The sequence below is a fragment of the Strongylocentrotus purpuratus genome, unplaced genomic scaffold, assembly GCF_000002235.5.
Source record: "Strongylocentrotus purpuratus isolate Spur 01 unplaced genomic scaffold, Spur_5.0 spur5_scaffold_5, whole genome shotgun sequence".
NCBI classification, from domain to species: domain Eukaryota; kingdom Metazoa; phylum Echinodermata; class Echinoidea; order Camarodonta; family Strongylocentrotidae; genus Strongylocentrotus; species Strongylocentrotus purpuratus.
This window is the reverse complement of record NW_022145611.1, coordinates 30,902,635-30,918,248: the sequence shown is the minus strand read 5'-3', so window position 1 is coordinate 30,918,248 and position 15,614 is coordinate 30,902,635. Positions and strand designations below refer to the sequence as shown.

General features: G+C 36.4%; 1 protein-coding gene across 1 annotated transcript in view; it reads right to left on the bottom strand.

The window, feature by feature from the left end:
* The window catches only part of LOC764194 (substance-P receptor), a 30,554-nt gene extending 18,690 nt beyond the window's left edge, over positions 1-11,864 (bottom strand). The window contains exon 1 of the mRNA XM_001200425.4: positions 11,234-11,864. Coding sequence (XP_001200425.2) covers positions 11,234-11,703 — 470 coding nt within the window. The 5' untranslated portion in view covers positions 11,704-11,864. The remainder of the gene's footprint in view (positions 1-11,233) is intronic.
* Between the last annotated feature and the right edge of the window lie 3,750 nt (positions 11,865-15,614).

The window sequence follows — 15,614 nt, the reverse complement described above, 5'->3', positions numbered from 1 at the left end:
AGAGGATGATTATCTCTAAAATTCACTTTCATCATAAGATTTTGCTTTTTGTTCGTAGTATATGATACACGTTATATTATATTTTCTTCTATGATGCTGATATTGACAGCTGTGTCTGTCAGGGTTTTTAAGCATTCACCAGTGTGAACTGTAATATCATGAAAAGCTCATGGTCAAGTTCCGGAAGGACTCACTTCATAACTCTGCCAGACTTTGTCAAACAAGACAGTATCCTCGGTTATTACATCCTTGTCTTCTTTCTCGCGTTGAGATTTGTGTGATTAGTTCGTATTAATCAATTTTTTAAAAGGGAGGCTTCTTGTCACCAGCCTACGGGGACAGACCAGTAGCATCATCACAATATTGCACAACGCTCAATACCCCTCTCGGTTTCACTCCATTGACAACTGGTGGCTATTCGGATATCGGCATTGCGGCGAACTCCCTAAGGAACACGGGAGCTCATGCCCGAAAGGCCTGTCCGGACTCGGGCACGGGCAGCGGCGCCGTAATCCACCAAACTTGTTTCTGTAGCAGCCTACCCCCATCACTGGCGCTCTTTGTATAATTACACAGACAGGCGAAAGATACATCGGTGCGAAAACGTTTGTTAGATGGTAGTAGACGTTAAAATGATTCACCAAAAGCACAGACCGGTCGTCTTATCTGATTGATTAGTCTGCTGGGGTATCCTTTTTTACATGCAGCTATGGCTCAAGTTGAATGTCTCCTAAATTGCGATGCTAAACCCAAGTTCAAGGGTAATATGAGTACTGTAAAAACGTGGATGGTGTTAACCAGCACGCGTCTCAGTGTTCCCATCTTCTCCTCCATAAGCTCATACGATACACTCACACCATCTCCAACAACATTTGCCTCATTAATTCAAATGTCGCGGGGAATGTTGAAAACAGTGACTCTTTTGATTTATAGCTTGGCGCCGATTTAAAAATTCATTCTGAATTAGATTTCTTATTTATATCTGAACTGCCTGATTTATCGTCTTATCCTGTTCGTTTTCGTCTAGCTTGTTAATCAAACGAAGGAGAAGAATCGATGTTTACATAGAGCAGGTGCTGTCCGCTTTTGATCCCTCGTGTAGTGTTATGAAATGTCATAAATGTACTTAAATCTGACTGGTAAAAGCAAACACAGTTGTTTCAAAGAGCCCTAAAATAATTTCTTCATACTTCTTTCCGTTTTGTTATTGAAATAAACTCTCCTTATCATCCTACCCGTCAAGTAATTTCTACCCCCTTTTTCACTAATTGATAGTGATAGTATTACATTATTAGTGAGAAAGCATCCGTCTGTCAAGTTTACATTAATTGGAATTCAAGCAATGTACATTAAAGAAACAGCATACAAAAAATACAAAGTCGAATAAAATAAACATTCACCTATAAAATGAATAGCATTATCAAAAGTGACATTTATCACGTCTGTGGGCAGAGAGAAAGAAACGTCAGAGTTCGTTTTTTTTAAGTTGAGCAACATTTCACAATATTGACGCTAGCTCCAGATTCAATTTGGGACGTGTGTAATTAAGTAAGAGATAATGCAAGATATCCGGATCAATGGTAATAAAGAGAAAGTATTCTAACACAACAAAATAGAATAGAAGATGCACCACATAAAATGTTTTTGAAAGATCTTGAAATTTTACATTTCAAAACATCTAACATGATTTTTAAACAAACAAAAATATGGCTAATTTTTAAATAAGCCTCAGTCCTTATTCTGGGGGAAACTGTATAAAAACAGCAAGACCAACATAGATAGAGATGTATTATTCAGCAACTTGAGAAAAATCGACATTCAAGCTGTATTTGTATGCCTACTAGTATAATTCTCGTCTCCACCCCAACCCCCTCCTCTACCGGCCCTCAAACTGACAAATTGCATCCTTCTCAACGCTACACGCGGGTCTCGGTGTATCTATACTTCGCTCAGGTTTCAAAAACGAGTTCCCAGAAGGGCAGATTTGAGCACGATAATAATCTAGGAAATGGTGTAGCCCCTCGTTCCCGACCCGCTTGACAATCAAGTCCCCTGATCATCGCCTCCAAAGTTACGCTTCAAATTCTAGGCGCTGCCGCTTACACGAGTCACTTTTCATCAACGGTTGCCTCCTACCTCCTTCTTTCTTCAGCTTTCTCAATCTTCAGCAGCAATTGCTCTTCTCTTGCCTAAGTAACATTTGCCTAGGGGGCTGTGTCTTTATAACGAAGGGGTCGCAGGCGTTCCCAGTTATGGCAGTTCGATGACCAGAAGGGAGATGAAAGAATTCCAGAATTAAGGGTATTCGAATATCTGTCGCATCATATTTCCATCCTTTCATTCTGTTCAAGAGAAATAGGGCTTAGGATCATTACTGGATGATGGAAACTCTACACTTTCTTCAGATTACAAACTGATAAAGCATGTATCATGTGTATGTTCCTCGTAGGAAGATGGTCGTGAGCATCAAATTCTCTTGAGATATGATAGATTTATATATCTTACGTTAGTAGAAAATCTGACTTGAGGGGTTATTTAGAATTTTGCATACAAAATAACCTAAAACTTGTTTAAATTCATATTAAAATATTGTAATCTACCACCACGCGTCAAGTAAAACCACTGCTAAGGTATAAGCTGTCGCAGGAAATCTGCAGATAACCTGTACATAAACCGCATAAGTACCGCAGAATAAATCGTGCGATGCATCTTTACGCGGAATATCTATGACATAATGTCGCGACATGTCGCCTTTGTGGTTTGAAATGCAGGTAGCTGCAAGCAAAATCTTAGAGTGTGCGTGTGCGTGTGCGTGTTCGAATGCGTGTGCCTGTGTTTATATCTGTGAAAATATCTTGATAAAATGATTATTATCTAGTGTATTTAACTTGCACAATGCTGCAATTATAATCGCAGAATACGGTGATTCTTCCGAAAATGATTTGAAATTGTTTTTCTTTTATAAATAAGTTTACAGTTTTCGGTAATCCTTTGATTTATTATGATTATCCTGCGGCTTCCCACAGCAGTTTGCGAGTCTCATTCTTAAAGTGATTTTACCCCACGTCTGACATTAGCTTTAATTTTATCGAAATAATTTAGCTTCAGGTACAAGTCAACAATTAAATGTAAAATAAATCAAAAGGAAACTTTAACTATAATTTCTCAAATAATTGTCACCAAAAAAACCCCGTTACTGAGCCTCTTTACGATTAGATGTCTTTTTCATATTGCGTATATCAATTCATCTTAGAATATGTGTAATATGGCGGAAATAATATGAAATGATGACTTAGTTTCAAGTGACATACAAAGCATGTAACTTGATGAGAATGTTGTAATACCCCTTCTAAACACAATTCCGCCTTCTTTAAAACATAGATGCTCCTGAAGTAAGAGGCCCCGTGGGGTTGACATAGGCCTACCAAGAAAAAACACGATTCGACTGTCTCCAACCGACTGATTAAATCAAGAACTTCATACACATGAACGAACTGGCATCATGACTGATCGATTGCTTACAGAACAATGTCAAGAGCAATCTTTATCGAGTCACTCACTGATTGTGTCGAACCACTGGTCTACTTTTGACCCACCTTATTGAAACTCCGTTCACACATGAAGCGAAATACCATCGCTGTACAATCCAATTACGTGACTGTCGTGCTCTTTTCATTTCTGTATCTTACAATAGCCGTTGCACACAGCACGTCATTTCAATTGCGTCATCAGCTGCGCTAATACGCGCTTGCGAAGATATCTGACGCATACACACGCCATGTTTATAATCTTTATTTTCCAGTCACAGTCTTTTTGCACGGTGACACCCCACATGACGCGTACTGACGCCGTCCTACATGGGGTGAATGATGTACGCCCGGTATGTAACGGGCTTAATACAACCAGCACAAAATAGAAAATATGCATAGGTCTTTATTTTGCGCTTTCATTCTGATTTTTTAATTTCTTTTGTTTATATATTTTGTTTGTCAACACAACTGGTCATTCGTATACGCGCAATAATTTATTTGTTTGTTTCATCGCTTTTATCATGTCTTTCTTTCGTAATGTGGTTAACCTTGTCATTTTGGGCTTGATACGTTCACATCTCACTAAGACAGCAGTCTCTTCGATTTTTAGAGGTCCAAGAGTCCAAGTGAATATTTAGGTTTGGATGCTCAAATGCACTTAGGAATTTATTCATAAATATGTACTTATCTATGTTTTCAACGTCAATCTTTCGTTGTTCGTGTTCTATATCAGGCAGAATAGTTCATACTCTTTATCTCGTTGCCGTATTGAGAAATGGAAAACGTTATTTATTACATTTGCTTTGAAGGCCGACGTAAAGTAGTATGCGCATGTTTTTCGTTCTTAGGTCTGCATTTTGTTACATTTGAAAATAAGTAGTGAATTTAGTTTTTATTCAATAATGACATGAAAATATGCATTCATTACAAGGATAATGTGCGCCCCAAACATAATTTTTATCATAATCATATAAGTCGTGAAAAGTAACATTCATGAATTATGGTTGACTTTTTTCAGCGTTATTTATTCCCCTCCTTCTACCTTTGCCCTCGTTTTCAGACCTCCAAACTCACTTTACAACTTTACCGAATTTACTTCGATACATCTGTATGCATTCGTTAATTTACTAACATTATTGAATTCGATGTTGTAATTACAATGTCATTCTCTTATTCTAATTGTTTTACCTCTCTTTGTTTATTCATTCTTCGGCCAAGGGCTTAAACTCCTTTATGTCTCACAATGAATGCAATGAATGAATGCTGTAGAATAGAGCTTACGCTATGACGCAGCTGTTTAATCAGAGATAATGGAGTTAGCTTCCTCGTTAGGTCCGTATGTAACCAAGGTACGAATCAGGAAAAAAATAATCCCAGCTCTGCTCGATCACAAACCAAGGATTCAAAACTGATATCGAATCCATACAAGTGCAAATCTCAACCCAAACTGAAATTCAAAATGCCAATTCCCAAGCTTTTGGGGACGTCAAGATCAAATTTGAACCCGAAACTATTCCATCTTACAAGGAATATTTTGTTTGTACCTATCAAAATGGAAACAATCGAATCGTTGGTGATTTGATCATTTTGTTGCAGAAGTCACTCCTTACGTTAAGTAACTTAGGATTTATACGTAAATACCTCACTCGCAATGCCACAGAGAAGATTACACTTGCTTATGGAAATGCTCATTTTTGTTCAACTTACCTCAAAATCAGCTTGTATAATTACACAATAAACAGAATGCTGCTGCTCGTATAGTGAACCTCTAGAACGAACACAGTCACATCACACAAGTTCTCAAAAACTATAATTGTTGCCCATGAGTGAACGCATTGTTTTCAAAGTTTTTCTACTTTTATTTCATTGTTTCCATGGCTCTTGACTACAGTATAATATTACTTTTATATATCATTACATTTCGTCCAGATCTCAAAACTCTGGATTTCTTGTTCTTCCTAAAAAATCTCAATGACTAAAGTATGGGGCGGAAAAAAAACTTTGCTAATGCAGGGCCTTCGATGTGGAATGCTCTCCCCCCTAGAGATTCATGCCTGTTTTTTTTTCGAATCTAGCATTTCGCTTTCTTCACTCGTCACACCCCTCACTCTCTGTCTCTCTTCCATTGCTTGTTCCCAAATGTATCCCACTGATATATTTATATAATTGCAAAAAAAAAAGAGATATTCTATTTTATAGATATTGATTATATATACATTCGAAAGTTCTTTATATGTTTTTATAAAAAAGATCACTGTTTTGATTTGAATGATGAAATTATTATGATAAATTAAGTTATTAATAGATATACAGGTACATCCATTCAAACTGTCTTTCGGATGGACATGTCTTTCGAATGGTGACGTTAAAGGTCGGTCCCCAGACGTAAAATCATATCTGGTTGATACAGCTCTGTTAAAACCCAATTACACACACATGTACATACAGACAAGCAACAATTAAATATACCGTGTGGGTCAACAAAAAGTTTACACCTAAAAAATTGCTAATTATTTAAAAACTTATCAATGAACAGTAAATTGTTATTCATCTCATGAAAGAGTGTTTTATCCCAAATCCTTTGGTATCATTGTTGTGTGGTATGTGTTCACGCTTGGATGAACAGGAGGCATATTTTGCGAGAGTGCAAAAAGTGAGAGAATGAATTGAATGATCAAATGTCATGCATTGCATACGCTTTTTGCACAAGCAAAGTCACACACGCATACACACACGCGCACAAATGTTCATTGATATTTGATATGTGTGGCATGATTAATTTTGTTAGGGGTGTTATTTGGATCTGCAACAACCGATTTAATACCCAAATCCCAATTGTTTTATTTAAACATCACATAAGCAGCTTAGGCGCAAGTCGATTTTTGCACTCTCGCAAACAATACATCCTGTTCATCCAAGCGTGAACACATACCACACAAAAATGATACCAATTTGGTATCATTTTTGAAATCATTTGAAATGATTTGTGATAAAACACTCTTTCATAAGATGTATAATACTTTACTGTTTATAGATGATTTTTAAAATAATTAGCAATTTTCTAGGTGTAGACTTTTTTTTTTACTCACACGGTATATTATCACCAGAAGCAATCAAGCGGGTCAAAACAGTAAGAAACTCCCTTGAATACAATATCTTAAGTCATCCTCCTTAGATCCTTAGCATTTTCTTTCTTTCTCTCCCCCCTGAAATTATTTTCCAGTTCTTTCCTCTTTCAGACAAAGGATAAACTCTGAAGTATAATTGCTAATAACACACCAGACAAAATTCTTGTTATGCCTAAATAACGACCGTCTTTATAAAGGTTTCTTTTGTTAAGAAAAACTAACACCATTTCTGCATATGTATTGTGGAGATGTTTTTATTGCGAATGCCTCTTTATTACCATGTGATTAAGGTAGTAATACGTGTCTGTGCACCCTTCTAAAGTATAAATGACGCACGGTTTACGTCTCAACTTCGACAGCAATATAATATTATCGTTACTTGTATCTGTCTAAGGAGGTATAAGCACATTTCTGCTCCCGCGTGGCTTTAATGGCAATTGATCCCTTGGCATTCAGATCAGCCTAAGAAGCAATGCATCATATTTTCTCTAAATTCAGGTCTGTGCATAAGATACCTAAATTGACACTTCTGTATTTCATGGAATCAAGCGAAGTAATACAAAAATTGATAAGACTCCTTGGTGATAGTAAAGGATATATGAAACAGACAATTATATTTATACCGATGACTGCAGAAATGTGTGATCATTTATTAATTATATTTGAAGAATCCACAACATCCTCCATGTTCATTCCTGCAAACCCATATCTTTTAATCCGAGCGGTAACAAAAATAGACTATACAAATTAGTATATTCCCGTGGAAACATACAAGATCATATCACTGTGCAAATTGCAACTATTGATTATTAGAGTGTGCTTTGTGTTTATTCCAGAAATAATGCTGGTGAGTGAAATCCTATACAGTTTTCAAAATAAGGATATAAATATCAAACATCTGGATAGCTGCACCTTTGTGGATATGGAAGCTTTTCTTAAACTACGAGGGACTGAGTAGAAAGCCAAGTATTGATCATGGGATATATAAAAACTTTAGAAATACAGACGAGGGATCATTTTGTGAAAAGAAATCTGAAGCTTTGCAGTTTCAAAAAAAGTTGTTGAAACTATTTGACAACGGAAAGGTCAAATTAGCTCCAAAGCAGATTTGGAGAGTCAGAACTTTGATTTAAAGTTTTCCCCTCTACTCCTGTACTGATACTTGATTAATCTCTATTGCCATTCTCCACCCAAGAGAGAAATGGAAAGCTGAATGAATGAAATAGTTGTGAAGAGATTCGTAATCCTAGCAACGCCGATATGATATCTTGCAAGGCCATATCTACCGGCATCGCAATGCGTATAACCGATAGTTTGGCCTTTGGGCATCGGGAGAATTTAGATTTAAACTATTGTCAAACGTTTAGAACAATTATCACATCTTAAAGACTTTTTATATAGTTAAAAAGATTTCAAAGTAAAAAGAATTATGCAAGAATATGACTGGTTAGTGAAAATGTCTTTATATTCAGGATAGGTCTGTACCTCTTGATTTCTTAAGACCAGAGTAAAGTCCTTGCCCTGGTTCTTAGCTACTCAAAAACGGATGTGTGAAACATTGGTTGAAAGGATTTCCAACTGTTTTGTCTGCCTGCATGTGTGGAAATGATTATATCCCCCCCTGGGAGTGCCGATGGAATAATGCGTTTAAAGAGCAGGTTGAGTTCCGGTAAAGAGGTGAAAAATAATTTGTGAGCGTTATCATTGTAATATGCAAGTGTGGAAGAACATCAGATAAAACATATTCCCTGAAAAGCATGTCTCTTCAAATGCCCTAATATTATAAATATGGCATGTAACATCATAAAAATCGGGACGGATTTTTATGCCACATATTCCTGTAGTCCCATATACATCTTTTTGTGTACAGTGCTTGTAACTTTACCAAGACTGGGCCAAATATCTTGTCATTTTGATGATTTTGGAACCAATACTTATATGCTAGATGATCAACCTTTTCTGATCGATTCCACACCTTTACTTTCACAATGCAATCGCATGACCAGAACTCAACTTTATCTTTAAGTTTGATGGATAGCAGCGACTGCCGTGTTTTATAAAGAGAGTTGCTAAGTTGAGTTGATTTGATTTGCAGTTTTTCGATAACAGTAGTAATATAAAATACGATAAGTATTTTTCTGACAGTGAATAATAATTAAGCAAATGTATAATAACAATTGTTATTTTCAACAAAAAAATGATACAATGTCATTAATACTCAATTTCATCAAACATTATAAAAGAAGGACTGTCATTGTAAGCAGACCGCTTGAAAATACGAAAAGTCTCATGAAATAGATTATCACATTTATTGAGCAGAAATGAATAAGTAATTGAAAATACAAATTATAAGGATGGTGATATTGACAATGCAGATGGGGATAATGCTGAGAATGGTGATGAAGATGATGATAATGATGATGATGACGATGGTGATGATGATTCGAATGAAGGAAAAGATGATATTATGATGAAGATTGAAGAGTTAAAACAACAATTTTACCTTGGGTATTCTGATATTAACATCGTTTTAACTTTGGCCTTAAATGAGTAGAGGTAGCAACGTGATTTGGTAGATTCTGGAAGAGTTCCATAGGTCTGGAAAATGGTGAAGTATGAATCTATGGCAATAAGTAATTTCGGGTTGACTAGATGACAATTTAAGGAATTACGAGTAGGGTAAGAGTAAATGGCTGCCGGGCTCACGATCAATTGGGCAAAAAGAATTTCCGTTTCGGTTTAATAAAATTTGGAGTGGACTATTAGGCTATTATTATTATTATTATTATTATTATTATTATTATTATATAAATACTTAAACATGAGTAGTAAAGTTTGTAGCGAATTTATGTCGATTACTGTTACGGTTTTCAGTTGGTAAAATATCGGACTTATGTGAGATAATATGGTGAACCAGTACAGTTGAGTGGAATAAGCACCATTATTACCATCATGTTATTATCATTGTCGCTATTAATATCACCATATATAGAGAGAGCAGGAATCTTTGTTATCAACCGAACGTGTAATTATTAAGAAATCCTCAATGCCTGCTCTGAGTTGATGGATTGTCAAGCCTTTCTCACTTAGCGATTGTATTTGTCGGTTTTATCATTACTTAGAGCAGTCAACGTTTAAGAGCAGAATACACGTTTGAATATCCCCTCATTTTTAGATTGTATATATCTAACACCCCAGTATTCAATTGGTGATATTATTCTCATCAACAAATATAAAAAGATAAGGACAGAAGTAAAACAAAAAAAGAATGAGATTATTCGGGACAGGTGACATCCACGATTACATTTCAATTGGCATATGAAAAAGATCGAAAATTATACTGATCAAAGGAAGTTGAATAATGCTTTAAGAAAAGTTGTCTACTGTTAAGACAGGAAATCTCCGAGTTTTCGTAATCATATTACTGTGACCAATCTACCATTACACTGAATGGTTACTTTGTTTTTCCCGATGTGACAAAAGATAAACAAAAGGGGTTACATCCCGAGTTGTGTTTCGAAATATCAGAAGACTGGTCAACTTCGCGTATGATATTGGATAGAAACCATTCTTTTTATCTACCGATATACGATATTGTATCAAGTATCTAAGGATTTTCCTTTGCTTTCCTTTTCTATGTAAGAACTGGTTAACAACATTTTGACTCATAACAAGGTGTGATCTGACTCTGATACGAATGCTGAAACCAGCATATTTTCATACTTAGAAAAAGAAAGGGTGTGATGCTCTTTCCCTTTTTCTTTATCTTCCCCTTCCTTCCCTTCTACTTCCTTTTCTTCCCGTTCCATTTTCTTTTTATGCTTACTTCCTAAATTCTGTTTTTCAAACTGCTTTTGTATGAATGATGAGTTCCGCTCAAACTTGTTCAATTTATTATGACATATATCAGTCGCACGCATTGTTTCTTAGCTACATGAATTACATGTTTATCTCACAATTCCTATTTTTTCCAACAGCTCTCGTATGAATGAAAATACCGGATAAATCATGTTTGTTCGTTTTGATGATTCTTACGCGTCAGTCACAATACTGTACATGTCATGTATTGCTTCTAAATTATGTATTTATATATCTTGTATTTATGTAACATCATCTGTTTGGAGCCACAATGACATTCATCCATACTACTTTAACATGGAGTTAACGCCCTCGTAACGCCAAACAGACGACATATTAAAAAAATGTCTGTTAACATCGTTGTACATTGGGTATCACTATCCATCATAAATAGTGTGACTTTTTAGCCCTGTATTTTTAATAATAAAACCTGACCTAGGCCAGTTAATTTTTTAATTTTGTTTCATATATATTTTATCTATACAATTGAATAGTATATTTCATTACTTTCTTTGTTAATAATCACGATTGTTAATAAAATAATATTGGATTTTTTTTTTAAACAAACATCACATTTTTTAAAGGAAGCCGTTACATTCTTAAGCTTCCCTTTAATTCCTAACACATTCCCGACCGGATATATCCTTATCATAATGTGTTTTCTAGCCGTTGGCGGGATTAATGTCTAAAATCAGCGGAACAATCGATAACACTTACCGGTCTATCGAGATGGCCACTAGGGTCCAGATACTGGTAAAAACCACTGCCGGCATGACAAAGGCTGCGAAAGAACAGAGAGCCGTGCTGAATATCTTAAGATCGACATCCGCTGTGTATTCAATAAGTTTAAGCGGCATGGCAAACGTGATTACCAAAAGGTCACTGACCGCCAGACTGACGATGTAATAATTGGTCGGAGTCCTCATTGACCGATTTGACCAGACGACACCGATGACCATAGAATTGCCAGCTATTCCCAGGGCCATGATAACTACGAAGATGACGATGAAGATGATGTAGACGCTGGCTAACTGTGTAAGATCGCTGTAATAACCATGGAACATCCAGACACATTCTGGAGATCCTTGAAAGCATCTCGGTTTGCTTACATTTTCAGTGTCGAACGGGAGAGTGGAGTTCTGAAAACCAAAATCCAAAAACGATTCGGTCGTCCCGACTCCCGCCATTCTCAACAATTGGCCTTAGCCTCCTATCATTGGTGTTAAATCACACAAGGATTGAGTTATCTTCACTTTCTTCACGTATTGTTTGAAGTTTGAAAACCTTTTCCTGTAACCGTTCCCTCCCGATCCGATCCGGACGTTAATAATGACCCTCGATCCGTGCGTTCACGGGAGCGACTCGTTCTACAATGACACAATCTCGCGTTGCGCGCGATACCACCCTACTACTCATTTTCCTCGCGGCATACCAAATGATCTAATTGGTAAGACGTGGCGACAATGTCATGAATATTCATGATCTGACCACTCTACTCTTCGTATTCCACGTGCGTTGACCAATATTGATGGAGACAAAAACGTAAGATAATAAGTCGTGACCGGTTTAGGTTTATTATTTGAAAGGACTATGATTACTTAATATAAATGAAAACTGTGTACAACCGGTATTTTTTTTTTACGTGTCACAAATTAACTATTATATTTCTCTTTTATTTTCAAGTTAAAAATAATTGTTTAGATATTTTTCGTGAATATTATCGTTCTAATCTTATCGTAAACACGAATATATCAATAAAAAGCCAAATATTAGTTCACTATTTCATCACATGCTAATGCGCCTAGTGGTACAGTGGTATCAATTCGATGCCAGTTGAAATTAAATATAATTGTTGAAAGTTGCACTGACAACATAATCTATTATTATGTCTACTAAATCAAATAAAAATCATAGAGTCTACCGAAATTATCTTTGGGTGATGCGTTTAAAAAAAATATAGGAAGAATGATTGTTTTTGCAGCAGCGGCGATTGTGATTGATCATGAGCTCGCAACCTTCCAGTAATGCACGTAATTACGTAGAATGTCAAATATATTTCGTTCATTTCTTTTTACAAAATTAGTAGTGGACACCATGTGTGTGCACTTCCAGAAATGATTATCAAAACGTGAGATAGTTTAACCAAATCAAGCACAATATGAGAGGTACATAACGGGGAAGGCGAGAGAGGGACGGAGAGTGAGAGGGGGGGGGGAGAATGCGATAGAGAAAGGGTAACATAGAGAAAGGGGGAAGCGATGCAAAACCACACTCACACACATTACAATGAAGGCTTACCCACTGAGATAAAGTAGACGTTCATGAGGGAGAGAGACATAGAGAGAGAGAGAAAGTGAGAGAGAGAGAGAGAGAGAGAGAGGGGTGTGACGGGAGAAGAAAGAGAAATGCTACATTCGAATAAAGCATGCATGTGGATGAATACGAATCTACATTATCTGAACCATTACCACAGGAATCCAGTCAGGAACGATTCATTCATAGTTGAATACCAAATTACATTGAAAGTTAAAGGGGCACGACCGACCCTTTTAAGGTAACATGGCATTAGAAACCGATAAATGTCAAACTTACTTTATGTTCCAAGCACTAAGTTCCAAGTGCTAAATAGATGACTGTAGAAAGCTAGCAGAAGGAAAAGAAGAACTTCTACTACTTCCTTTCCCCCTCCTTCTACTAAAATGAAATGCAGTCTGAGTTGTACTCATACACAATGTACACAAATTGAAACTTACAAAATTTCATAAACTTTTATGCAGTTTTGTAACTTCGAAATAACTTCAAACCAATGCAATAACATGTTCAATAGTATTTGTTTTCATTGTGATAGGTAAAATGAAGGCCATGACATACTTATATCCCAGGGGACCTTTTAGCTGCAAATAAAAAGTTTTATCCTTTTTTTAAAACAATAATCTAAACAATATTTATCATTATTAATGGCATTATATAAAAAGGTGATATCTAACATAAAGGACTAGCCGCCCAGTGTGGTAAACACAAGGGAGTCATATCTGTAACAAAATGCAGTGATTTGAACATCACAAAAAGCTATTGAAAGCTATTTGATACGCTGACTGGACTTTAGGCAATAAAGCAATGGCCATAATATACAATGAAAGAATTTGAACGTGTAATAGCAATTTCAGGAAAACACGCTTCACTTCAGTTACCATTTTTAAGCCCCTCTAAATTGTTTGTAGCCCCAAAGATTTGATGGCAAAATTTTACTTAAATTGTAACTACCATTATGTGAAAGAAGATGTAATTTAAGACACATTTCTGCAAAGAATTTCAAAACAATTGTGTTTGGAGTCAAATATTGTGGAAAGAATACAAAAGAATTGTTTTTTTCTGCGTACAACTTACGTACGTCTTTTATCAATATATATCTTCAAACACATTTGGGGGGGGGGGAACTTTGCTGAAGTTTTTCTTAAATGACATCCTCTTTCACATTATGATACAATTTAAGTGAAATTTCGCCATCAAATTTCTGGCGAATTTGGGGCTCCCAACACTTTAAAGAGGGGCTTTAAGGTTACATAAAATCCTAAAAACTATTAAAAATATAAATGATCGTGTCCAAAAGACTAAGCCAGTTTATATATTATCTATCATGATATTACTGAATACCCTTCTGATACGTCTTAATGGTTTTAACATTTGCCTGTGTAGAAGAAGGAGCCTCAGAAGAAAATAAAAATGACGGAATCCATGGGCGGCACATCCCCTCCCCCCACTCTCCTGCAAAACAAACTCTGATATACCGTAAGTTCACATTGAGTGTACACACAAAAATGTTCCCCCTTTATCTGAGATTATCTGACTTTGGCCTCGCCCCAGCAATAAGATCCTGGGTCCTTACTGATTGTGTGGAGGATTTTCTTTTACAATAATATGTTGTTCCAAAGATGTTGCTTTCTAGATGGTACGTCGTCTATCATGACCTAATTAAAGTACTATATACACCCCTTTAGTCTGATGATATGTTATCAAGAAATAAAACAGAGACAATATAAGTAGTATGACCGCATTAGTAACGCGGTTTTAGGTTATTTTATGATTGAAAGGTATTCTTACATTTCTTAAACTCCATTCTAGATCTTATAATACCAGCTTTAGACTCTGTTTTAAAAAAAAATAATTGTTAGAAGCATTATGTTACTTGTTTTAGCACTTAATAAACGACGGGAGCATTCAAGTACAAACGTTTTGTCCGCGGCTGTGTGAGTTAGTGGGGTGTAGATTGGGTGTGTGCGTGCGCGTGGGTTGCTAGATGTGGTGTGTATGTATGTGGTGTGTTGATGGGAGTGTGTGTATGTGCACGTGAGGTGTGTGGCGTGTGGTGTTTGGGTGGGAACGTGTGTGTGCTTGGGTGTGTGGCGTGTGGCGTGAGGGTGTGCGTGTGGTCTATGCGTATGAAAGAGTGTGTTACTATTTTTGCTATAGGCTGTTATCTCCCTGAGATATGAAAATACCAAAATATTTTTTTTTTATTTAGTTGCTTGCAATGCATATTTTGGTTCTATACTTTATATTTCTCATTTGTAGCAATAATTATGTCTCCAATTTGGTCGAATTAATTAATGAAATGATACGTTTCTTTATATAGGAAATTATACAGCCAAAACATGTGTTCCAGCATTGTATGTCTATTAATCGAAGTGTGATCGGTATATTTGTTCGTATGTGAGGGGTCGAGGTACTTGACGTAAAATGGAAAGCGAGAAGCAGAAGGCAGAGAGCGGTATACGACGTGAGGGAGAAAGAGAAGAGAGGGAAGGAGGGTGGAAGGAAGGGAAAGAGGCAGAGAAAAACGGAACTTGGTAGAATTTACGAGCAAAGATTGAGACTGGTAAGTGCATTATCGGGATAGCTAAACAGACTTGATGGATGTTCCCCGGAAATTGTTGAAAGTATCAAAATAATGATCGTTCCCAAAGATTTATGTCTCAATGTCAGCGGTATCGACCCTTCGTGTCTCCCAAAAATAATCGGCGACTTTGGTTCAGTCTTACATATATATCGTCATTTGTCACTCAGCAAGAAAACATTATGTAGTATGTTTATATTGCGG